A 27,800-nucleotide genomic window follows, 5' to 3' on the forward strand; every position below is an offset into this window, starting at 1 on the left:
AATAAAGGAAGTCTTATACTTTTGATATATCTGAGTTAAAATACACTTTGCATTAATTTTTTACAAAGGCAATCACATTGCTTGTGTTTATCCAGAGTAGAATTTAGCAACTTGTTGACTGTGACAATTAATACACTGAAAACTCCTTTTTAAATTGAAGAATCAAATGGGTTTTTCATTGTAATCTGTCAATCCCAATAAAGAATATATAGAACCCACCAAGAGTACACTCTTGCCCCTCCCTGAAAAAAGGTCAATTGTCTCCTGAAGGAAAGAGAACTAAACCCGAAGCTACAAAGTTAGCAAAACAAAAAAAACCAAAAACGGGTCAAGGAACAGATGTGCAGACCAGGGAGAGTTGGCACAGGTGACTAGGTCAGTAAGAAGAGGTTCTGATGACAGCAAATTGAACTTGGGGTTGTCCCCATAATTAAATACTTAATGAAAACAAATCTAATTAACGCCATAAGCCAAAAAGAACTATAAGTGATCTTCTCAAGTATGGTCAACTTTCACTTGACATTGTACTGAAGGAACTGTATTAGTTCAACCTACTTTAGCTGCTTCAATGTAATTCACTGTGTGTTCACTAAAATGAGTTATCTGAGTCTTCTGACACCTGCTCTCTTTTAGAGAGAGATTTGTGTGTGTTGAAGGGGGGCGGTTATGATGTGAAATGTGTAGTCCAGCTATGAAAATGACACAGAATGAAAATACAGAATGAAAAAAAATGTACATGCTGTACTAGAAGAAAAGTTCGTTACAAGGGCATTTTTTGGTGCCAAAAAAGTTTGGGTTTACTAAAATATTTATTTTCAAGGTACTTTTGGTATTATGCAAATAGAATACTTGGAGGGAAAAAAAAATTCCCAAAAGTCATGTTTGCTACTTCTATGGTAAAAGGAAAAATATCTATTGCAGACATGGATTCAGTCTCCCCTGGGTAAGTCTAGAAGAAAAACAATGGAAACATATGGGATGAATTTACAAAAGTTTGAAAAGATGTCTTTGCCTATACTAACACTGCACTAAGACTACTAGGTTATGTATAGATTTTCTAGATTTCTGATACTAATTAGCCATTCTCAAGGCTGTGTTGGTTACATCATGTCTGTTCTTAGCATTTAAACTTTCATCTCTCTTTTTAAAAACACAGATACAAATTTAGCCAGATTTTAATGACAACAACTTAAAATATCGCTCTATTCAATTGCTTTTCTTGGACATTTTTAACTATGAGGTCTCCCAGAAATCTTATTTAAAGGCAGTGCTGCCTTCAAAGGAGACACTAAATTAATGAAACATTCTTTCCCATTAAAACTAAAAGTTTAGGGCCCTTTTAAACCAGTTTGTTTTATAACTTTCTAAAAATTATTTCAGTAATTTTTATTAATCATTATATTAACAGTAGTTGTATAATTACAGGGTCATAGTACTTGAAACCCCAATAACTATGGAATATCTTTAATTTGGTCAGATATTTACTGATAAGGCATTATCTTTTATCTTTTGTAAGCAACCTAGAAACAAGGTAATAAAATGCATAGCCCACTAACATTCTTAGCAGAAGAAAAGGTACCCTTAAGGTTCTTCTCCGGTTACCTAAGATAATGGGTCTCCTCATGTAACACCAAGAAAAAAAAAAATTGTTACAAGATACTAGAGCTATTTTTTCACATGATGAGACTTTGAAACCAAAATAATGCAAAACATCACATAAAAATTCAGTCTTTTAAATGTGATTTTTAAAAGACCTACCTGGTAGTAAAAAATTCATATCTATAATTTAAAATTCTCAAAGCAGCTCCTAGCCAAAGGGTAATAAATAAATAAATAAATAAATAAATAAATAAAAAGATTGACGGTAATGTTTTGTAAGTTTGTTTATCAATTAAATAGTGGAAGCTCACTATGAAAAATAACTTTCAGCATTTATGTAACAAGCTGGGTTTTTTTTTGGGGGGGGCAATTGTGTTAATCATTTTGCAGGGTTTTAAAACTGTTCATTGTCAAAAGACTCAAAGGTATACTAACAGAATTGAAAAGGGCACTTGAACTTTGCTTTCAGTAACCCCTGAAATATTTTAGGTGTATAGGGTTTATTTAAAGTAAATTTGGTAAATTACTGATTTATATGTTAAAGAATATTTACTATCATTTATGAAAATAAGGCTCATATTGATAAAAATAAAAATTTTTCTGAATTTCTATTTAGTACATGTCAGGGACTGTGGTAGTTGCTTTTACAGGATTCTCTGCCCTAAGTTTACTGAATAAAAAGCATCCAAAGTGTTAAATTCAAACCTTCCAGGCAAATACTTAGTCTTTTAAGTGTTGGGTATAGGCAGTCATTCACCTATAGATTCATTCACACACATATGCATATTATATATGTTATATATATTATATATTTGTTCATATATGTAATTTTGTTGTGGTTAAGCAACTTGTCAAAATGGATAGTAGGTACCATCCTTGAAATAAAAAGGCACACATAAGAATATTGATGATTAAATTAATGCAAACCACCTGATTAAATACCTATAGCAATCTGTTCTTCAATGTTAAAAAGATCCAGCTGAAATTTAACTTCTCGAATTCTGATCAGTCTGAGAACTATCTTTTCCACAGCTAAAGGGGTCACTTTAAACACAAAAACCAGCATTGTTTTCTGTGGTTAGGTTACTGTAGCTTAAGTCTCTAAACACTAGAATTCCTCACACAGCTGTTAATTGTGGACCAGGGGACTGGCTGACATCTGCTTCTTGCTTATTTCGTTAATGGTTCACTTCCAGGTCCTAAAAGGATTGTAGCCTTTCTCCAAAGAGAATGTCGGATGCATCTATGTCTGTCTTCTACATAGTTGGCTTGTTCTGGTTTGTCACTCTCCATACAATGCAAATCTGAGTGAACTCACATCTGTCACCGATCGACCCAATTCGTGGGCAATCTTTTCCCATCGACCTGGGGTCCCTCCTGGGAACTTAACCATACTTCTTGTCAGCTGGCTGAGGTCCTCTTCTGTCCATTCAGGTGCCTGCAAAACATTATAGAAAAAGATAATTTAGAGAACGTTTGCCAAAACATTTAATAAGCCTGTGAAACAAACCACTGGCAATTTGTTTTCTACAAAAACAGTATTAACACGTGTCCAGTAGTTTAGATAAAGCTTTGGGTTGCATATTTAACACTAGAATGCAAAGCCCCAGCAGCCTTTTAAATTTTCCTATGTATACGAAATAAGAAAGCAGAAATATTGTGAAGTCAGGCTTTTGAAGACATTAAAAAAAGCAGTTTTGCATTAAAGTAGGAACGACTCTCAAAGACTATGAAATGCATTGTGTGTCACTGCTGCTCTCACAGATGCCTCATGTAAGGTCACTATAAAAGGTCTTCAAGTTTTAAGAAAAATTATACTTTGAAGAAAACAAAACACCTTGTAAGCGAAGACGAAAAGGTGAACAAGCAAATGTGCTGATTTAGAATCAGAACTGAGACAAAGATAGTTTTTGTTCATTCTGTGTAACACTTTCATTCTAAAAATCGTGCATTTCCAAAAAGTTTAGCTTCTCAAAGGCTAGCGTTTTAATAAACTTGGAACAGAAATAAAAGGAGACATGCCTACAACCAAGACTTAAACCATTTCAAGTCCAAGCAAAGCAACACTTCATTTCTGAGAAGGTAAATAGCTTCTAAAAGTTGATCTGTTTAAACCGAGTTACAAAATAACCGAAAGATTATAAAATCTTTTTTCCAAAAGCAAAAATTCTAAGAGCAAGCATATTCTCCGCATTTTATCAGCACTACTACTTGGTCAAACCTAAAGCTGAGCAAAGCAAAAGAACCTATCGCTGAGTAACAAATAACCACGTTACAGTTATTTTACATGAGATTTTAGCACGAAACTACTCCCTCCCAGAGGCTGCAGCCACTCTGGTATTAAACAATACTCTAGGAGTCAGCAGAGAAATGGAGGAAGCCCACCTTATTTTCCTTAATTAAAAAGAAAGAAACAAGAAAGAAGGGAACCTTGGAGACAAATACCTTTTCTAATCACCATTTCCGATAATGAACAGCATACATCAGGCCGTTTGCATTACAGAACCGTCAGCACAGAACAACAGTCAGAGGTGAGTGACCCCAGGGACGATCTCCACAGCTACAGCAAAGCTTCTCCCTGACACTAATCCTCGCTGTCATTCTCCCACTGTGCTCTAACCGCACTGACATCCGCCTGCCTCACTGCGAGCTTAACGGGGCCCTTCCTGACTTTTTACTGTCTCCCCCAATCAATGGTTCAAGCGTGCTCTTTTCACCATGTCCAAACGGCAGCTTCACTCGTAATCAAAGCGCACTGCCCCTGTTAAAGGGCTTTCCGAAAGGCTCTCCCATTTGCATTCATTTGCAAAGCAAACTACTTTTATTCACTTTGTTCTGCTATCAAGAATGTTCCCTGAAGCAGATAAATTGGCATAAATACAACCTGCCACTTAAGAGTCAGGAAATAATAGCCAATAGCAGGGAGGATTTTATCAATCATTCTATTTTGTATCCACTAAAAGCTGAAAGCCTCAAACATATTCATCAGTACAATCCGTACCATACAGGCATAAATTCACTTCAATAAAAAGGTAGCCCACATAGGGTATGGTCAGAATTTCTTTGATATTTAATGAATATCAGAAATCTAATGCTCCTTATCAGATGATTTGAAAATTTACACTGAAGCTTTTTTCTTCTTGCTTGTTTTTCCCTTTATTTAGGGGGAAAATTCATCCTCAGATATTAGAGGGACATAACTGGATTTTCAAGGAAATACTTTTCTTTCTAAAGAGCCGAAACATTAATAAAGTAATTCTTTAAAATAATTTCAATTTTTAGTAGATTGGCTTTCCAAATATGCTGCATATATGGACCATGGGCATTAAAAATCAATCCGATTTTAATTCTTTGTTAATAAGATGAGTCTAAAGAACTGTGCCACTTTTTTTTTTTCCCCTGGGAAGGGAAAATTTTAAGTATTTGGACTGGTATTCTGAAAAATCATCTACTGCTAGGACAGTCTTTCCCTTTAGTTTCCTGGTTATTTCATGGCTGTGATTTTTTTCATTATTAATACAAAAAAACTGGATCGATAATAACTAGGCCCATAATCTGAAATCTTTGAAAGAATCCTTTTAGCAATTCATTATTCTCTCTCCTACAGCTGTAAGGCACTTTGGTGAATGTGTAATTCCTCGGCAATAGTTAGTTGTGTCTTTAGAAGCAACTGAGCCTACTGTGACCCAGCTCCTACAGCAGCCGTGAGGGTGGCCGTGGTGTGAATGTATTCTCCTTGTTCTAATCTGGAGCCAACTGTAGCTGTGAAAGTCAAATGAATGCATACGCATACTGCTTTGCCACTTAAAACCATGTGTGTCCAATATTACTGAGACACTGGGCCAAAAATTCATCTCTACAGTAAAGTAATGGAAGATACCACATGGTGTGGGGACAGCTGTTGTGACTACACCAGCATTCCAATTTTGCATCAGAAAAGCCCCACTCTGGGAATAAATCTCCATACTGAATAAAAAATAAAAAGTAAGTTTTCAAATTATTCGCGATTTTTATGTAATGATCCCCAAATAGATCTCCTAAAGTAAGAGCTCATAGGAAAATTTAAATTGTATTCCCAAATAATATCCCTTTGGGATAGATTTTTGTCGTAAAGCCACATATGTTCAAAGATTTGATGCCTTTGAAAATCCTTACTATTCTTGGGGGATAGGAGTTGGAAGCTAGAGAGGAAAAGCACACTCTATGTTCTGAGTAACTCATATGCACCTTCCCCCCCTCACAGCTGTAGACCATCAAATGTTAATTACCAAGTATCGTGCAATTTATTTGGTACTGAAACGTAGGGCCAAATTAAAAGAAATTTATATGGGCTTATTTATTATATTTTCCTATTGTAAGGACAAAAGATCCATTTCTATCTAATAGTAAAACTCACTAATGAACATTTCTATCCACATGACCTACTAATGACCATTATTTACATAACTAGAAAAGTTACAATTTTGGATTCAACAGTTTGTAGTAGATTCAACTCAATTCATAAATTCTCAGAAATTTTACCTAAGAAATAATGTCCTTGTAAATACCATCACCCAGTTAAAATATCAGATATTATCAGATCTCATAATGTATACCTAGTACTATGGATGGCAAATCTAATAATCTACCTTCCAAATCCACATTCTATACTGACTTTGTGTTTCAGAATGTATATTTGACTTTCACCTATACAGTTTTCCTTCCCAACTTAAAAATTGAGCATTTACGTGCTCTTGACTATATATGTGGATAAATTGTATGTAAAGGAAAAAACCCAGGGGTGCCTGGGTGTCTCAGTCAGTTAAGCTTCTGACTTCGGCTCATCGTTCTTGAGTTCGAGCCTCACATCAGGCTCTGTGCTGACAGCTTGGAGCCTGCTTCGGATTCTGTGTCTCCCTCTCTCCACCCTACCCCGCTTGTACTCTCTCTCTCTCAAAAATAAATATTAAAAAACAAATTAAAAGCTTATCTCTTCAAATGTTTTTTCACTCTTAGGAAGTGAATACTCTTCTTTAAAGAAAAGCTGGTAACTCATCCCAAACTGTGGTTCTAAGGCTGTGGCCCTTTACCAGTAATCGCTTCATGTCGTGCCCAGAAAGGTCTCCTCATCTATGATTTAGCTACCTTCCCAGAAAGAGGTCTCCTCTGGATCAGCAATCCTAAAGTGTGATCCATGTGCTGGTGCCAGCCTGCAACCAGTTTGTCACCAATCCATGACCAAGCAAGTCCAGAAACTTCGGGTACGGATTAGAAACAGCAAATTAACGCTGCTGCGCTCACCAAGTATGTGAGCAGTAAACTCTTCTTTTAAACAATATAAGACGGTGAGATGTTGTCAGACTACCATGATGGGTCACGTGAAGTGTGGGCACAATAGGACTACAGATGGGTCAGCAACAGATGGAAAGAAAAATATTCTACACCTGGTTCTTTACTACAGATAGTTTGAGAAACTTTGCTCAAGACCATGCATACAGTTCAAATTTCTTTTTACCTCCTTTTGGGGGAAGCAACAGTAAATAAATCCCTCTTGAGAAATGGACACAAGGATGTCTGATCCTTTAAAAACTATTTTATGCCACTAAGTGTTGTGGTGATTTGACACACAGTGAACGATGACACTCTGGGATTACTCTGGGACAGGAAACGGCAAATTGCAAAGGGCTTGCGGCAGGAGCATGTCCAGGATGCTTGAGGAATAGTGAGATGAGCAGGGAAGCTGGAGCAAAGCAAGCAAAGGGGGCAGGGAGAGGAGAGGAGGCCAGAGAGGTAAGAAGATAAAATCATATAAGGACTGAGAGGCCACTGCAAGGACTCTAGCTCATTTACTCTGCATGATACATAAAGCTACTGGAGGGATAGTTTTAAACTGAGGTATAATTACAGACATTATATTAGTTTCAGGTGTACAACACAATGATTTGATGGGTTGGAACTGCATGGGTCCCCTTATACACGGATTTTTTGTTTTTAATACAGTACAGTCCTATAAGTGTATTTTCTTTTCCTTATGATTTTAATAACATTTGTTCTCTAGTTAAGTTTTGGGGAGTCAAGTTATAAGTGGGTTTTCAACTGAGCACAAGGTGGGGGTGAGTGGGTTGGCACCCCAATCCCCATGTTGTTCAGGAGTCAACTGTATTAAGAAATGATCACGGTAAGTCTAGTAACGTTTGTCACCATATATAGTTACAGTATTTTGTTTTCTTGTGATGAGAACTTTAAAGATGTACTCTTAGTAACTTTCAAATATGCAATACAGTATTAATTACAGTTGTCATGCTATAAATTACATCCCAGGGCTTATTTCTTTCTTTATATGAAAAAGATTTTTTAAAGATTATTTATTTTTGCGGGGAAGAGGGGCAGAGAGAGAGGGAGAGAGAATTCCAAGCAGGCTCCTTGCTGTCAGCGCAGACCTGACACAGGGCTCAAACCCACGAACCAGGAGATCATGACATGAACCGAAACCAAGAGTTAGATGCTTAACTAAGTCCCCCAGGACTTATTTTATAACTGGAAGTTTGTACCTTTTGATCTTCTTCAGCCATTTCATCTACTCCCTACCCTCCCCCTCTGGCAACAACCAATCTGTTCTCTGTATCTATGAGCTTCGTTTTGTTCTGTTTTAGATTCCAATATAAATGCGATCATATGGTACTTGCCTTACTCTGATTTATTTCACTTAGCAAAATGCCCTCAAGGTCTGTCCATGTCATAAATGGCAAGACTTCCTTTTTTTAGTGACTAAATATTTTCTTGTGTGTGTCTATGTGTGTATCATATTTTCTTTATCCATTCATCTGTCAACGGACACTTGTGTTGTTTCCGTATCTTGGCTATTGTAAATAATGCTGCAGTAAATGTGGAGGTGCGTATCTTTTTGAGTTAGCATTTACATTTTTCTTCAGATAAATAACCCAGAAGTGGAACTGCTGGATCATACAGTAGTTCGAGTTTTAATTTCTTGAGGAATTTCCATTCTGTTTTCCATCGTGGCTGCACCAATTTACCTTCCCGCCAATAGCGCCCACAAAGGTTCCCTTTCCTTCACATCCGTGCCGACATGTGTCACTTCTTTCTTTTTGATACTACTCATTCTAACAAGTGTGAGGTGATATCTCATTGTGGTTTGATTTGCATTTTCCTGATGATGAGTGATGTTGAGCATCTTTTCATGTACCTGTTGGCCATCTATAGGTCTTCCTGGAAAAATGTCTATTTAGATCCTCTGTCCATTTTTTAATCATTGTTTTTCTGCTATTGAGTTGTATTGAGTTCTTTAATGTTTTGGATCAGATATCGAATTGCAAATATTTTCTCCCATTCACTGGATTGGTTTGATGTAGTCCTACTTGTTTATTTTTGTTTTTGTTGCCTTTACTTTTAGTGTCAGCTAAGTTTGGCCTGCTCTTGAATGAATGAATGAATGCATGGTGCCTCATGGTAGATTACCTCAAGCTAAATGCTGTGGGCCTCATTAACGTCCCCATAGCCAATATTATTGCAGTTACTGACTTCAATTAGCAATTGGTAAATATTTTGCTATTATAGATTTAGTGAATATGTTTTGTTCAGTGACTGTTTCAACAGCCTCTTGACTGCAGTTTATCTCACCTCCAAAGTATGGTACACTTCTACCCAACTACCATGGGGTACCTCATCAGCCTTGTCCTCACAGTCTTTAAGGACAAGATCTTAACTACTTCCTGATTCTTTCAGGAAGACAAGTATGACATTACACTGATGATTTCTTCCCATGAGGAGATTCATTTGACATACTCATTCAAGGCAAAGGAGCTCACCAAAATGAAATGGGCCATTGCCTCATACAAAATGTAATGTCTTGCCACCTTGGTTAAAGTCTTGAAAATTAATTGGTATACTGAGAGGGCTGCTCCGCCCATAATGCTGTCCAGAAACAGCTACGGATTCTCTCAGCACCCACAACTTCTTTTAGGCCTTTCTGTGTTCTGGAAGAAACACATTTCTCCTTTACATATTTTACTTAAATACTTTTATGCTGTTTGCTGCAAACTGGCTCTTCTTGAGTAGGGGTCCCCTTTAGGAAAGGGCTCTAGAACCCATCCAAAATGCAAAATGACAGACGCTCCTACTCCTGTTAGTGCCCCCCACAGACTCCTTCATCGTAGAGAGGTTTTGGCAACTTTCTCTCAGCATCAGAATACCACTTAATACATGTAATAACTTTAAAATGGTAAAACCACAAATATTTGAATTTTGCTAAAATTAAACTTTTGGTCTTTAAAAGAATTTTTTTAACGTTTTTATTTTTAATACACAGAGAGAGCATGAGCGGGGAAGGGACAGAGAGAGAGGGAGACACAGAATCCAAAGCAGGCTCCAGACTCTGAGCTGTCAGCACAGGGCCCAATGCTGTCAAACCCATGGACCGCGAGATCACGACCTGAGCCAAAGGTGGACGCTCAACTGAACGAGCCACCCAGGCACCCCTGAACTGTTGGTCTTTCAAAGAAACTATTTAAAAATGAAATGGAACGCCACAAAGTAGGAGCAAATATTCCATAACACATGTCAGAAAAAAGATTTGTATCACAATTTATCCATTCTCCTACTGATGGACATTTATTTGGGTAGCTGCTAGCTCTTGGTTATCACATATCATTATTATTATTAAAGTTTATTTATTTTGAGACAGACAGGGCGCATGCACACACACATGCATGCACAAGTGGGGGAGGGGCAGAGAGGGAGACAGAATCCTAAACAGGCTACGCACGGTCATTGCAGAGCCTGATGCAGGGCTCAAACTCACGAACTGTGAGATCATGACCTGAGCTGAAATCGGGCACTTAACCAACTGAGCCACTCAGGCACCCCTATCATGTATTATGAATACAGCTGCTTGGACATTTATTTATAATTGTCATAGTGGTCATATGTTTTCATTCTTCTTAGATAAATACCTAGTGGTGGAATTGCTGAGTCATAGGGAAAGTATACATTTTATAAGAAACTACGTAAGTATTTTTCTGAACAAGTTGTATTGTTTTACATTTTAACCTGCAGTGTATGAAGGGTCCCTCCAGGTACTCACCCACACTTGATATTGCCAGTTGTTTTAATTTTGACCAGCCTGGTAGGAATGAAACGTGTTTTATTTTGGTAATAATTTCCAAGATTACAAATGATCTTGAGTATCTTTACATGTATTTATTGACCAACTGAATATCTATTTTTATGAAGTGTGTATTCATGTCTTTTGCTTATACGTTAATTGGGTGAAGAGTTCGTTATATTTTGTGGACACAAGATCTTTGTCAGAAATGTTTTATGAATATTTTCTCCCATTCTGTAACTTATATTGTCACTTAAAATCCTTTAACTTTTAGTTTAATTTCATTTATTTATTTATTTATTTATTTATTTAATGTTTATTCATTTTTGAGAGACAGAGAGAGACAGAGCATGAGCGGGGAAGGGGCAGAGAAAGGAAGACAGAATCTGAAACAGGCTCCAGGCTCTGAGCTGTCAGCACAGAGCCCGGCGCGGGGCTCGAACTCACAAACTGTGAGATCCTGACCTGAGGTGAACTCAGACGCTCAACCCACTGAGCCACCCAGGCGCCCCGAGTTTGAAATAATTTCAGACTTCTAGAAAAGTTGTAACAACAGTATAGAGTTCCCATATGTTCTTAATACAGCTAACTATGATGTTAATATACTTTTATTGAAGTATAATCGACATATAACGTTACATTAGTTTCAGGTCTATAATACAACATTCAATATATTGCAAATTGTTTACTACAATACGTTTAGTTAAATCAGTCACCACACAGTTACAATTGTTTCTTTTGATAAAAACTTTTAAGATCTATTTTCTTAGCGACTTTCAAATGTGCAATACCATATTAACAACAGTCACCATGTCGTATATTACATCTCTATAATTATTTAATGTTTATTTACTTTTGAGAGAGAGTGAGGCAGAGCATGAGTGGGGGAGGGGCAGACAGGGAGACACAGAATCCGAAGCAGGCCACAGGCTCTGAGCTGTCAGCCTGATGTGAAGCTTGAAACTCACGAGCCATGAGCTCATGACCTGAGCCAAAAGTGGACACTTAACCGACTGAGCCACCCAGGCCCCCCTATAACTAATTTATTTTAAACTGGAAGCTTATACCTTTTGACTCCCTTTACCCACTGTGTGTATTCTCTACCTCTGGCAACCACCAGTTGGTTCTCTGTATCTATGGGCCTTGTCTTAGAGCTTACCATCTGTGTTTTATGTTCAAGTCTTTAATCCATTTTGAATTAATTTTTGTGTATGGTGTGAGATAGTGGTCCAGATTCATTCTTTTGCATGTGGCTGTCCTGTTTTCCCACCATCATTTACTGAAGAGACTTGCCTTTCTTCATTGGATGTTCTTGGCTCCTTTACCATCAATGAATTAACCATATACGTGTTGGTTTATTTCTGGGCTTCCTATTTTGTTCCATTCCTCTATGCGTCTGTTCTCATGCCAATGCCATACTGTTTTGATTACTGCAATTTTGTAATATAGTTTGAAACCAGGCAGTGTGAGGCCTACAGCTTTCTTTCTCAAGACTGCTTTGGCTGTTTAGCGTCATTTGTGGTTCCATACACATTTTAGGATTGTTCTATTTCTGTAAAAAATGCCATTGGAATTTTAATAAGATTGCATTGACTTTATAGATTGCTTTGCATAGTATGGACATTTAAAAAATATTAATTCTTCCAATCTATTAGCATGGTATATCTTTCTATTTGTGTCTTCTTCAGTTTCTTTCATCAATGTTAATATAATAGCATACAGGTCTTTCACCTTTGTGGTTAAATTTATTCCTCGATATTTTATTCCTTTTGTGTGACTGGTTTCTGTATTCTGAAACTTTACAAAATTTGTTGATTTGTTCTTAATAGTTGTTTGGTGGAGTCTTTAGGGTTTCTAAAATATATAATACCATGTCATCTACGCATAGTGACAGTTTTACTTCTTCCTTTCCAAACTGGATGCCTTTTATTTCTTTCTCTTGTCTAACTGCTGTCACAAGCACTTCCACCATTATGTTGAATAAGAGTGGCAAAAGTGGGCATCCTAATCTTGTTCCTGATCTTAGAGGGAAACTTTTCACTGTTGAGCATGTTAGCTGTTACTGTTGAGTACGATGTTAGTTGAGTGTGATATCAGCTGTGGGCTTGTCATATATGACCTTTATTATGCTGAGGTATGTTCCCTCTATACCCATTTCATTGAGAGTTTTTATCATGAATGGATGCTGAATTTTGTCAAAAGTTTTTTCTGCATCTATTGTGATAGCTCTAATCTTATTTTTTGAATGTAGTATATCACATTGATTTGATTTGCAGATGTTGAATTGTCCTTGCATCCCTGGAATAAATCATACTTGATCATGGTGTATGATACTTTTGATAAATTGTTGAATTTGTTTGCTAATATTTTGTTGAGGATTTTTATACGTTTATTTATTTTGAGAGAGACAGAGATAGTGTGAATGGGTGAGGGGCAGAGAGAGGATCCCAAGCCAGGCTTGAACTCATGAAACTGTGATATCGTGACCTTAGCCAAAACCATGAGTCAGATGCTTAACCGACTGAGCTACCCAGGCTCAATCCTCCCCTGTTGAGGATTTTCTACATTTATGTTCATGAAGGATATTGATACTGGCTTGTAATTTTTACTTGTGTTGTCCTTGTCTGGTTTTGGTTTCAGGGTACTGTTTTATTTTTTTGAAGAGTCTAAGTAGGATTGGTATTAATTCCTCTTTGAATTTTTGATAGAATTCACCAGTGGAGCCATTGGGTCCTAGACTTCTGTTTCTTGGGAGATTTTTGATTAACGACTCAACGTCCTTACTAGTAACCAATCTGTTCAGATTTTCTATTTCTTTTTTTTATTATTAAAAAAATTTTTTTGGGGGCGCCTGGGTGGCTCAGTCGGTTAAGCGTCTGACTTCGGCTCAGGTCATGATCTCGTGGTCCGTGAGTTTGAGCCCCGCGTCGGGCTCTGTGCTGACAGCTCAGAGCCTGGAGCCTGCTTCAGATTCTGTGTCTCCCTCTTGCTGACCCTCCCCCCGTTCATGCTCTGTCTCTCTCTGTCTCAAAAATAAATAAACGTTAAAAAAAAAATTTTTTTTAATGTTTCATTCATTTTTGGGGACACAGAAAGAAACTGTGAATGGGGGAGGGGCAGAGAGAGAGGGAGCCACAGAATCCAAAGCAGGCTCCAGGCTCTGAGCTATCAGCACAAAGCCCAATGCGGGGCTCGAACCCACAAACTGTGAGATCATCACCTGAGCCCAAAGTCTGCCACTTAACCTACTGAGCTGCCCATGAGCCCCTCTATTTCTCTTTTTTAAAGTAAGCTCTAAGCCCAACATTGGGCTTATACTCACGATCCCAAGATCAACAGTCATATGCTGTACCAACTGAGCCAGCAGGCATCACTCATTTTTTCTATTTCTTCATGATTCAGTCTTGGTCAGTCATATGTTTCTAGGAATTTATCCATTTCTTTTAGGTTGTCCAATCTGTTGGTGTATAACTGTTCATACTCTCTTATGATCCTTTGTACTTCTGTGGTATAAGATATAATGTCTCCTGTTTCGTTTCTGATTTTGTGTCCTTTTTTCTTGGGGAGTCTAGGTAAAGGTTTGCTAATTTTGTTTATCTTTCAAAGAGCCAGGTCCTAGTTTCATTGATCTTTTCCATCATCTTTTTAGTCTCTATTTCATTTACTTCCATTCTGATTTTTATTTCCTTCTGAATACTAACTCAGCTTTGGTTTTTTTTTTTTCTCATTCTTTGAGATATAAAGTTAGGTTGCTTAACATTTTTCTTGCTTCTTAATACAGGCATTTTTTGCTATGAAGTTCCCTTTTAAAACTGCTTTTGCTGCATCCCATAACTTTTGGTATGTTGTATTTCCATTTTTATTTGTTTCAAGATACTTCATTTCTCTTCTGATTTCTTTTTGACCCACTGCTTGTTCAGCAGCATGCTGTTTAATCTCCACATACTTGTGAATTTTCTAGTACACTTCTTTTATTTGATTTCTAGGATACTTTGGAAATGACTAGTGTGACTTACAAGGATAAGTTATAATATAATGGGAATCCTCCAATTTTAAAAGATAGCATGTAATTTGTTCTTGACTATCTGAACTGACCAATGTGGTCACCATTGTGACCAATGACCAGTAGGACCTACTACCTACCATGGTGGTAGAAGGCATTCAGGTCAACCTCAACTCCAGGGTTGTTATGGGTGACCAAACTGCCACAGATGTTTCCTGTGGGTAAAGGTGGAAACTGTACAATTGGTAATGCATCTTGTGATACGTGAGGGTGGTGGAACTGGCATAAAAATGCTGGGATTCTGGCTCCTGCTACTGCTCTCTGACCCAAGAGTCATGTCTTCCATCAGTATCCTTGACACTGTGGCTAACTTGTTAGTCTATAAATAGGGTGAAATTTTACACCCTTTACAGCTGTTGACAGTGTATGCCTTTTCATTTTCTTAAAAAGCAGGAGTTTTTAATTTTCATGAAGTACAACTTATTAACATTTTTCTTTTATGGTAAGTGATTTGAGTGTACTATCTAGGAAATCTGTGCCTGTTAGGATGAGATAGGTTCATTGTCTATTTCACATGGATATTCAGTTGTTTCACTATCATTTGCTGAAGACTATTCTTTACCCATCTGAACTGCCTTGATATCATTGTCAAAAAGCAATGATTGCATTTATTTTTTTTTATTTTTTTTTATTTTTTTAATTTTTTTTAAAATATTTTTTTATTTATTTTTGAGACAGAGAGACAGAGCATGAGCAGGGGAGGGGCAGAGAGAGAGGGACACAGAATTTGAAGCAGGCTCCAGGCTCTGAGCTGTCAGCACAGAGCCCAACGTGGGGCTTGAACTCACAGACTGTGAGATCATGACCTGAGCTGAAATCAGACGCTTAACCGACTGAGCCACCCAGGCGCCCCAGCAATGATTGCATTTAATTCAGGACCCTCTGTTACACTGATCTACTTGTCTATTGTGTTATTGTGTGCCATATAATTTCCATTATATAGATAAATTTAAGATGTAGCATATCACAATGTGTTTTTTTGCATTAAGCCTGTTTTAAATTACAAAGAAATGTACAATCTATTTAAATTTTATCCCTGCATGTAAAATAATGCCTGATCATGCATGCAAAGGACATAAATCATGACATCTAGTGTTTGTTGTATCCCCTCCCCCCCCCCCCGCCATTTTCTTTATGATAATGCTGCTGCGCATGTATCCCTTTGAATTAGTATTTTTGTATTCTTTGGGTAAATACCTACTAGTGCAACTGTTGGATCATAGGATAGTTCTATTTTTAACTTTTTGAGGAATCTCCATATTGTTTCCCAGAGTGGCTGTACCAGTTTGTATTCCTACCAACAATGTAAGAGGGTTCCCCTTTCTCCACAACCTCGCCAACACTTGTTTCTTGTGTTGCTGATTTTAGCTATTCTGACAGGTGTGAGGTGACATCTCACTGTACTTTTGATTTGTATTTCCCTGTGTGATGAGTGATGTTGAGCATCTTTTCATCATGTGTCTGTTGGCCATCTGGATGTCTTCTTTGGAAAAGTATCATTTATGTCTTCTCATTTCTTAACTGGATTATTTGTTTCTTGGGTGTTGAGTTTGAGAAGTTCTTTATAGATTTTGGATACTAACCCTTTATCAGATATGTCATTTGCAAACATCTTCTTACTTTTTAGTTTTGTTGATTGTTTCCTTTGCTGTGCAGAAGCTTTTTATTTTGGTGAAGTCCCAATAGTTTATTTTTGCTTTTGTTTCCCTTGCCTGAGGAGACCTATTTAGTAAGAAGTTGCTATAGTCAATGTCAAAGAGGTTACTGCCTGTGTTCTCTTTTAGGATTTTAATGGTTTTAGGTCTTACAGTTTGGTCTTTAATGCATTTTGAATTTCTTTTTGTGCATGGTGTAAGAAAGTGGTTTAGTTTCATTCTTTTGCATATTGCTGTTCAGTTTTTCTGATACCATTTGTTGAAGAGACTATCTTTTCCCCATTGGATATTCTTTCCTACATTGTTGAAGATTAATTGACCGTATAATTGAGGTTCACTTCTGGGTTCTCTATTCTGTTCTACTTATCTATGTGTCTATTTTGTGTGGAAACAGACCAAGTGTCCATCAACTGATGAATGGATAAGGAAGATGTGGTATATAGATATAATGGAATATTATTAAGCCATAAAAAAGAATAAAATCTTGCCATTTGCATTGACATGGATAGAGCTAGAGAGTATTATGCTTCATGAAATAAGTCAGGTACAGAAAGACAAATACCATCTGATTTCACTGATGTGGGATTTAAGAAACAAAATAAATGAGCAAAGAGAAAAAAAAAAAGAGAAAGGCAAACCAAGAAATGGCCTCTTATAGAGAACTGATGGTTACCAGAGGGGAGAGGGCTGGGGGGGTTGGTTAAGTAGGTGATGGGGATTAAAGAGTACACTTGTGATGAGCACCAGGTGTTGTATGGAAGTATTAGATTATACTGCACACTTGAAACTAATATTACACTGTATGCTAACTAAATGGAATTTGAATAAAACCTTAAAAAAAAGTTCCTGATAAAAGGAAAAAAAAAAGTATTCTGGACAAAATAGAAAAGATTAAGATCCACCTTTTACCAAATCATTTAAATATACATACAAAGACACGTATACATATTATATATGTATATATATATAATGTATGTATAATATATGTATAATATATACAGTTAATATATGTATATATAATATATAATATATACATGTATAATATATATGTATAATATATAATGTATGTATATGCATGTACATGTATATACATATATGTACATATACATAATGTATGTATGTGTATGTACATGTATGTACATATATGTATACAGTACATATATATAATATGTATACATTATATAGTATATATTGATACATTATATATAATATATATTATATATAATAAATATATATATATAAAAACATGTATTTACTATATTAGTCAGAAAGGAAGACTCTGAAAATGAGCACTGGTAAATTTATATTAGATAATTTATATGCAGTCATTAGTTTCTGTTTTTTATATGATGAAAGGTACAAAAATGCCTTATAAAGGATTACAGTACTGCTCACTGCCTGAAACTTTGCTGTTTTTAGAACAATGCAGAATAGTAAAGTGTAGAAAGTCAGTTACATGCATCACTATTGCACTACTTAGGATAAAGTAAAATCATATTTCAAGACTAACATCATGTTAGTAGAAAAATTTTAGAACATGACAATGGCTTTAAGACCTCTTGAAAAAGCAGTTAAAACTACTTTTTTAGTTTTGGTGGAAATGAATTAGTCTATCAGCTTGTTGGTCATGCTTTGAAATTCAAGTTCTAAAACTAACATAATTTAAGATTAGAGAGATTAGATACAAGGTACATGGGAAGTAGCCTTTAAAAGTTATTTAGTTTGGGGGCGCCTGGGTGGCACAGTTGGTTAAGCGTCCGACTTCAGCCAGGTCACGATCTCACGGTCCGTGAGTTCGAGCCCCGCGTCAGGCTCTGGGCTGATGGCTTGGAGCCTGGAGCCTGTTTCCGATTCTGTGTCTCCCTCTCTCTCTGCCCCTCCCCCGTTCATGCTCTGTCTCTCTCTGTCCCCAAAATAAATAAACGTTGAAAAAAAAATTAAAAAAAAAAAAAGTTATTTAGTTTGATTCCCTAAATAAGGATAAGGCCACACTTAATAAAAAATAAATGTATAAAAAAAACCATTATTGAATGCATTAAGGTCTAAATAGCATACTATAAATTCACCTAAAGTATCAAATTCAATGTTTCTTAGTATATTAAGAGTTATGCAACCATTACTACAATCAATGTTAAAACATTTTCATTATCCCCAAGAGAAATCTTTTACCTAGTGTCCCCCCCTTTGCCCCAATCTCCTGAGCCCTAGGCAGCCACTAATCTACATTCTCCCCCGCCAAATTCCCTAGTCTGTGTATTTCATGTATACAGTATGTGGTCTTTTATGACTGGCTCCCTTTACTTGGCATGTTTTCAAGATTTGTGTTGTAGCATGTAACAGTACGTCAATTCCTTTTCGTTGCCAAATAATACACCAGTGTATGGATATACCAAATTTTGTTTATCCAGTCATTGTCTGATGGACATTTGGATTATTTCTACTTCTTAACTATTATGAATAATACTGCTACAGACATTTCATGTATAAGCCTTTGTGTAGACATATGTTCATTCCCTTGATTAGATGCCGAAGAAGGGGACTGCTGAGTCATATGGTAACTCCATGTTTAACTTTTCGAGGAACTGCCAGACTGGTTTCCAAAGTAGCCGTGCCATGTTACATTCACAAGAGTTCCAAATTCTCCATGTTTTTGCCAGTATTTCTCTTATCTTTTTTATTATGGCCATCCTACTGGATGTAAAGTGACATCTCATTGCTTTGCACTTCCCTAATGTGAAATACATGTTCCAGATATGCACCTGATAAGGGCCTGGTATCCAGCATACATAAAGAACTCACACTCAACAATAAAACAGGCCAGCAACTGTTAATTAAGCAAGTAGGTAAAATGTTAATTAAGCAAGTAGGCAAAATATCCATAAACATTTTTCCAAAGAAGACATACAAATGGCCCATAAGCATATGAAAAGATACTCAGTATCATTAGCTATCAGAGAAATGTAAATCAAAACCACAATGAACCTGAATCTTGTGTCCAATACAGGGTAAGTAATATTTTGACAAATAAGACTCAAGAATTCAGGGATTAGATCATACAAGGCTTCCACGGCCTTCTGAGACAGTGCCCGGCACTGCTCTATCAGTGCTTCACATGTACTGAATCATTTAATCCTCTACAATCTAAGAGCATATCACAGAGTATTGAGATATTATAGAACTTGCCTAAGAGCTCACAAATGGGATCCACTACTAAAAAATCCACCAATGGTCCCCATTTCCTATAGGAAAAAGAATCCAAGTTCCTATGCATGACATCTAAAGGCTTGGCATCTGGTTCTTGCCTACCTCTCTAGTTTTCCTCTTAATCTCTGCCTCAAACCTTATGTCTCAGATATCCAAAATCACTGGCTGAACATTCAGGCTGTTACTTATCGCTGTGCCTTTTTGAATACATTCCTTCTGCCCAGAATGCAGTATTGTCTATCTAACTCCTCCTCCATTAAGAGTAAGTTTTCTCAGAGAGGCCTCTCAGGCCCACCCAGTCTGTCCTCACTGGAAAACCTCTCCAGCATTCCTGATTCTCAGGCCTTCAGACTTGGACTGGAATCTATACCATCACTCTCTGACTCTTAGGCCTTCAAACAGACCTCTCTGGGTATCCAGCTTGCAGACGGCAGATCATGAGACTTCTCAGCCTCCAAAATCACATGTAGGCTCTGGATTTAAAATCAGTGTACATAAAACCGAACAAAATTTTACTGGCTTTGGAGCTCAGGAAGATGGCAGAATGGAAGAAACCTGAGCTCACCTCCTCCCACATACTCATCAAAGCTGCAACTCAGCGTAGTGTAACTCACTCTGAAAATGACCTGAAGACTAGTAGAACAGCTCTCCCATAGCTAAAGAGACAAAGGAAAAGCCACATTGTGAAGGGCAGGAGGGGCAGAGAGTTGGTCAGGAACCAACCCCCAGTAAGGTGACCCATAAGTGGGAGAGAGAGCACAGGCACAGGGGTCCTCCCTGAGGACTGAGAGGATCAGGCCCCACACTGGGCATCCTCTGCCTTGGGAATCTGTACTCTGAAGACAAGCCGCCATTATATCTGGCTTTGAAAATCAGCAGGATTTAACTTGGGGAGAGCCAGAGGGGGATAGGAAACTCAGCCTCTGCTCTTAAGGGCTAGCATAGTTCTTCTTCTTCTCAGGCAACAGTCTGAAAAGCTCCTGGGTTATACATGAGGTAAATTTATTGACTAATTTCAGCGCATGTGCGCATGTGGCAGGGATCGGTAGGAACTCTTAGGGAATGGAAGTGCTGGCGGGCACAATTTTTCTTGCTCTCCTTTAGCCCAGCTGGCCTGACGTTGACTGGAGCCAGTTCTGACACACTTCATCTATACCATGATAGCACTGCTTGTCCTTCCCTCGTATTCCCCTGTGGACATGTCCCATTTAACCTGCTCGCCCCTGCAGGTGCCCTTCCAAAGCGGCTCCTGCCCTGAGGAGTGGTGGGCAGCTCAGCCCACCAACATGCCCACAACAGTTGCAACCGGGGCCCTCAGACGGGGGGTCTGGGTGCTGAGCCCACCTACCAGTGCGCACACAGTAGCCACGGCTGGTCCTCACAAGCAGCTGAGCTGGGGGCTAGCCCCACCCACCAGTGTGCCCAAAGTAGTTGCAGCCCAGTCTCAACAAGAAGCCACGTGCAGCCCACACAGGGGACACCTCTGGAGTGCCTGGTTTTGATAACCAGGGGAAGTGTGCTCCTGGGCCCCACAGGACGCCTTCAATACAAGGCCACCGCCTGCAAGACTGGGAGCTATACCTGGTCTAATACATAGAAACAAACACACAGAATCAGACAAAATGAGGTGACAGAGAAATAGATGTCAAATGAAAGAACAAGATAAACTCTGAGAAAAAGAACTAAATGAAACAGAGATAAGCAAATCTACCAAAGGGTTCAAACTAATGGTCATAAAGATGCTCACTGGACATAACAGGAAGAACTCAGGAAGAACTTCAACAGACAGACAGAAATATAAAAAAAGAACCAAAAAGAGCTAAAGAATACAGTAACTGAAATACAATATATACTAGAGGCAATCAACAGCAGATTAAAGGATGCATAAGAACAGATCAGCAATTTGGAAGATGGGGTAGTGGAAACCAAGTTGAACAGCAAAATGAAAAAAAGAATTACAAAAAATTACAGGCTAACAGACCTCTGGCACAACATCATGCATGATAACATTTGAATTACAGGAGCCCCAGAAGAAGAGAGGGAGAGAGAAAGAGGCAGGAAACTTATTTGAAAAAAATAGCAACTGAAAACTTCCCTACCCTGGGGAAGGAAACAGATATTCAGGTCCAGGAACCCCAAACAAGATGAACTGAAGGAGGTCCACATCAAGACACATAAAAATTAAAATGTCAAAAATTAAAAAGAGAATCTTAAAAGCAGCAAGAGAAAAAGAACTAATTAAATACAAGGGAAATCCCACAGGGCTATAACTTGAGTTTTCAGCAGAAAGTCTACAGGTCGAAGTGGTAAAAGGTAAAACCCTACAACTAAGAATACTGTGACAAGGTTATTATTCAGATTTAAGGGGAGATAAGGTTTCCCAAACAAAAATTAAAGAAGTTCACCACAACTAACCATATAAGAAACGTTAAATAGACTTCTTTAGGCAGAAAAAGAAGGGCCATAACTAGAAGGCAATTATGAAAGGAAAAAATTTCACTGGAATAGGAAAGGTAGTAGAGTAATCGCTTATAAAGTTAGTTTGAAGGTTAAAAAACAAAACCAGTAAAATCATTTATATCTAAAATAATTAGTCAAGTGAAACAAAAAATAAAAAGATGCAAAATGTGTCATATACATAAAAGGTGGAGGAAGGAGTAAAAATGTAGTGCTTTTAGGATTGTTTGAACTTAAGTGACCATCAACTTACTATATACTGCTATATATATGTTATATATGAACCTCACACTAACCACAAGTGAAAAACCTATAAAGATACAAGAATTAAACAGAAGGAATCTAAGCCTAAAGCAAAAGAAAGTCATCAAATCACAAGAGAACAGAGTAAGAGACAAAGAAAGGATTAGAGTAAGTGTATAAAAACAACAACCAGAAAACAATAAACAAAGGTGCGACAAATACATAACTGTCAATTATTACCTTAAATGTAAACGAACTATGGGTACCTGGCTGGCTCAGTTGATAGGGCATGTAACTCTTGATCTCAGGGTTGTGAGTTCAAGCTCCACATTGGGCATGGAGCCTACTTTAAAAAATAAATAAATAAAAGAACTAAATGCTCCAGTTAAAATACACAAAAGACTCACTTCAGACCTAAAGACATACACAGACTTACAGTGAAGGGATGGAAAAAACACATGCCATACAAGTGAGAGTGGAAAAAAAGCTGGGGTAGCAATATTATTATCAGACGAAATAGACTTTAAAAAAAGACTGTGACAAGAGACCAAGAAAGGCATATATATTAAAGGATCAGTCCAACACGAGGATGAAACAATTATATATCTGTGCTAGGAACACAAATAGAAACAAATATGTACGGCAAATATGAACAGACATAAAGGGAGAAATTGACAGTAATACAGTAATAGTAGAGGACTTTAACAGCCTATTTACATCAATGGATAGATCATTCAGACAGAAAACCAATAAGGAAACAGTGGCTTTGAATGACAAATTAGATGAGATGGACTTAATAGACATATACAGGACATTCCAAACAAAAACAGAATACACAGTCTTTCCAAATGCAGATGAAACATTCTCCAGGATAGATCACATGGTAGGCCACAAAATAAGTTCCAACAAATGTAAGAAGATTAAAATCGTCAATCATCTTGTCTGAACACAACAGTATGAAACTATAAATCAATTACAAGGAAAAAAACTGGAAAAAACACAAAACATATGGAGGCTGAACAACAACTTACTAAACAACCAGTGGGTCAATGAAGAAATTAAAGAGTAAATCAAACAATACTTTGAGACAAAGGAAAATGGAAACACAATGGTCAGAATCTTTGGGACACAGCAAAAGCAGTTTTGAAAGGGAAGTTGGTAGCAATACCTGCCTACTTCAAGAAAGAAGAAAAATCTTAAACAATCCTTACAAACTGAAAGGAACTAGAAAAAGAAGAACAAATGAAGCCTAAAGTTAGAAGGAGAAGGTCATAAAGATCAGAGTGGAAAAAATTTAAAAAAAAAACTAAAAACAAGCAAACAAACCAGAAAAGATCAATAAAACTAAGCTGATTGTTTCAAAAGATAAACAAAGCTGATAAACTTTCAGACAACTCATCAAGAAAAAAAAGCGAGTGGACTCAAATGAAACCAGAAATGAAAGACACTAAGTTACAACTGTCACCATAGAAATACAAAAAATTATATGCCTACCAAACTGAACAACCTATAAGAAATGGATAAATTCCTAGAAACATATAATCTTCTAAAACTGAATTAGGAAGAAATATAAAATTTGAACAGACCAATTACTAGTAATGAAGTTGAGTTGGTAATCAAAAACTCCCAACAAACAAAAGTCTAGGAATAGATGGCTCCACTGGTGAATACTACCAAATATTTAAAGAAGATTAAGACCTATTCTTCTCAAATGAGTCCAAAAATTGAAGAGGAGGGAATACTTTCACATTCATTCTATGAAGACATCATTGCCCTGATACCAAAACCAAAGACACTACAAAAACAGAAAATTACAGTTCAATATCCCTCATAAACAAAGATGCAAAAATCCTCAACAAAATATTAGCAAACAGAAATCAGTAATACATTAAAAAGGATCATTCACCACAATCAAGTGGAATTTATTCCAGGGATACAAGGATGGTCCAATGTATGTAAATCAATCAATGTGGCACACCACATTAACAAAATGAATGATTAAAAATCATATGATCATCTCAATAGATAAAGAAAAAGCAGTCGACAAGATTCAACATCCATTTGTGATAAAAACTCTCAACAAAGTACGTTTAGAGGGAACATCTCTCAACATAATAAAATCCATATATGACAAACTCACAGCTAACAATACTCAATGGTGAAAAGCCTTCAGCTTTTCCTCTAAGATCAGAAGGAAGACAAGGATGTTCATTCTCACCACTTTTGTTTTTTAAGTTGATTTTGATTTTGAGAGAGATAGTGTGCAGAAGGTGCAGAGAGAGAGAGAGAGAGAATCTCAAGCAGGCTCTGCACTGTCAGTGAAGATGCGGGGCTCAAACCACGGACCATGAGATCATGACCTGAGCTGAAATCAAGAGTCGGATGCTTAACCAACTGAGCCGCCCAGGCACCCCTATTCTCACCACTTTTATTCAATGTCATATTGAAAGTCCTAGCTGCAGCAATCAGACAAGAAAAAGAAATAAAAGGTATCCACATTGATAAGGAAGAAATAAAACTTGCACCATTTGCAGATGACATATAGAAAACCCTAGAGTCTACCAAAAAACTAACAGAAATAATAAGTGAATTCAGTAAAGTTGCAGAATACAAAATTAATATATAGAAATCTGTGCCATTTTTATACACTAATAATGAATTTCTAGAAAGAGAAGGAAAACAATCTCATTTACAAATGCATCAAGGGGCACTTGGGTGGCCTACTCAGTTAAGTGTCCGACTCTGGCTCAGGTCATGATCTTGTAGTTGATGAGTTTGAGCCCTGTGCTGAGGTGTCTGCTCTCAGTGGGGAGCCCACTTCAAAAACTCTGTTCCCCTTTCTCTTTGCCCCTCCCCCGCTAGTGCATGCTCTCTTTCTCTCTCAAAAATAAATAAACATTAAAAAAAAAGTGGGCACCTGGGTGGCTTCAGTCAGTTAAGCGTGTGACTCTTAGTTTCAGCTCAGGTCATGATCTCACGGTTTTGTGAGTTCAAGCCCCATGTCTGGCTCTGCCCTGGCAGTGCAGAGCCTGCTTAGGATTCTCTCTGTCTCTCTCTCTCTCTCCCCCTCCCTGACTTGCACTGTCTCTGTCTCTCTCAAAATAAATAAATAAACTTAAATTAAAAAATAAATAAATAAAATAAAACAAAAAAATACCTAGGAATATTTAACCAAGAAGATGAAGACATGTATTTTAAAAACTCTGAGACCCTGATGAAAGAAATTCAAGATGAAACATATGAAAAGACATATCATGTTCATATATTAGAAGAATTAATATTGTTGAAATACCCGTATCACCCAAAGCAATCTACAGATTCACTGTAATCCCTACCAAAATAGTAATGGTATTAATTCACTGAACTAGAACAAATAATCCTAAAATTTCTATGGAAGCACAAAGACCCTGAAGAGCCAAAGCAGTCTTGAAAGAACAAAGCTGGAGGTAACACAACTCCAGATTTCAAACTACACTACAATGCTATAGTAATCAAAACAGTATGGCACCGACAAAAAAATAGATACACGGATCAAGAGAACAGAATGAAGAGCCCAGAAATAAACCCATAATTATACGGTTAACTAATTTACAACAAAAGAGGCAAGAATATACAATGGGAAATAGTTTTGGGAGAACTGTACAGCTGCATGCTAAAGCACGAAACTAGACCACTTTCTCATACCATACATAAAATTAAACTAAAAATGGATTAAAGACCTAAATGTGAAACCTAAAATCATAAAACTTCTAGAAGAAAACATTGGCATTAATCTCTTTGATACTGGCTACAGGAACATTTTTCTAGACATGTCTCCTCAGGCAAAGGAAACAAAATAATCAGTTTTTTTCACAGTAAAGGAAACCACCAACAAAACAAGGCAAACTACTGAACAGGAGAAGATATCTGCAAACAATATAGCTGATAAGGGGTTAATCCAAAATATGTAAAGAACTTATACAACTCAACACTAAAAAATCTATAAGTTAAAAATAGAGGACCTGAATAGACATTTTTCCAAAGAAGACACACAGATGGCGAACAGACACATGAAAAAATGCTCAATATCGCTCATCATCAGGGAAATGCAAATCAAAACCACAATGAGATAACACCTTACGCCTGTCAGAATGGCTAGAATCAAAAGACAAATAATAAAAAGTGTTGGCAAGGATGTGGAGAAAAAAGAACCATTGTGCACCGATACTGGAAATGTAAATTGGTGCAGCCACCGTGGAAAACAGTATGGAGGTTCCTCAAAAAATTAAAAATATAAATACCATATAATCCAGTAATCCCACTACTGGGTATTTACCCAAAGAAAACAAAATACTAATTTAAAAAGATTTATGCATGCACCCCTGCGTTAATCACAGCGTTATTTACAATAGCCAAGATATGGAAGCAACCCAAGTATCTACTGATAGATGAATGGATAAAGAAGATGTGGTATATATATCTACAATGAAATATTTATTATTTATTTTTGAGAAAGAGAGAGTGCGAGCAGGAGAGGAGCAGAGAGAGAGGGAGAATTGCAAGCAGGCTCTGCACTGTAAGCACAGATCCTGACATGGGGCTCGAACTCACGAAACTGTGAAGATCATGAGCTGAAATCAAAAGTCAGATGCTTACCCAACTGAACCATCCAGACGCCCCTACAATGGAGTATTACTCAGACATCAAAAGGAATGAAATCTTGCCCTTTGCAATAACATGGAAGGACCACAGGGTATTATGCTAAGTGAACTAAGTCAGACAGAAAAAGACAAATGCTATATGCTCTCACTTTTATGTAAAATCAAAAACAAAACAAAACAAAACAAACAACAACTAAAAAACCAGAAACAGCCTCATAAATACAGAGAACAAACTGATGATTTCCAGGGGGAATGGGCAAAATAGGTGAAAGAGTGTAAGAAGTACAAGCTTTCAGTTGTAAAATAAATCATGAGGATGAACTAGGGAATTAACAGGGAATAGGGAATTAATACTGTAATAGCTTTGTATGGTGACAGAAAGTAACTACACTTATCGTGGTGAACATTTCATGTATATACATGCAGAATCACTATATTGTACACCTGAAACTAATTGTAGGTCAACTGTACTTCAATTAAAAAAAGGGAGGGGGCACCTGAGGCTGACTTTGGCTCAGGGCATGATCTCAAGGTTTGTGAGTTCGAGCCCTGTGTCGGGTTCTATGTTGACAGCTCAGAGCCTGGAGCCTGCTTCAGATTCTGTCTCCCTCTCTCTCTGCCCCTCCCCAACTCACGCTGTCTCTCTCTCAAAAAATAAACATTAAAAAAAAAAAAAAGGCAGGGGGGAATAGATTTCCTTTGTGAAGGCTTTCTAACTCCCAGGATTCTGAGGTACTCCATACCTTCAGTACACTTTTACAAAAAATCATTGTATTATATTATGATGGTCTCTTTATGTAATTGTGTGTATGATAATCTTCTCAAGTTTTGGGATCATG

At 37.2% G+C, this 27,800-nt stretch overlaps 1 protein-coding gene across 1 annotated transcript in view; it reads right to left on the reverse strand.

Moving 5' to 3' along the window:
• The window catches only part of DNAJC1 (DnaJ heat shock protein family (Hsp40) member C1), a 220,852-nt gene that overhangs the window by 26,672 nt on the left and 166,380 nt on the right, over positions 1-27,800 (reverse strand). Inside the window, exon 9 of the mRNA XM_043563363.1 lies at positions 2,918-3,037. Within this exon, the coding sequence (XP_043419298.1) occupies positions 2,918-3,037 (120 nt within the window). The remainder of the gene's footprint in view (positions 1-2,917; positions 3,038-27,800) is intronic.

This window comes from Prionailurus bengalensis, chromosome B4 (assembly GCF_016509475.1).
Source record: "Prionailurus bengalensis isolate Pbe53 chromosome B4, Fcat_Pben_1.1_paternal_pri, whole genome shotgun sequence".
In the NCBI taxonomy this organism is placed as follows: Eukaryota; Metazoa; Chordata; class Mammalia; order Carnivora; family Felidae; genus Prionailurus; species Prionailurus bengalensis.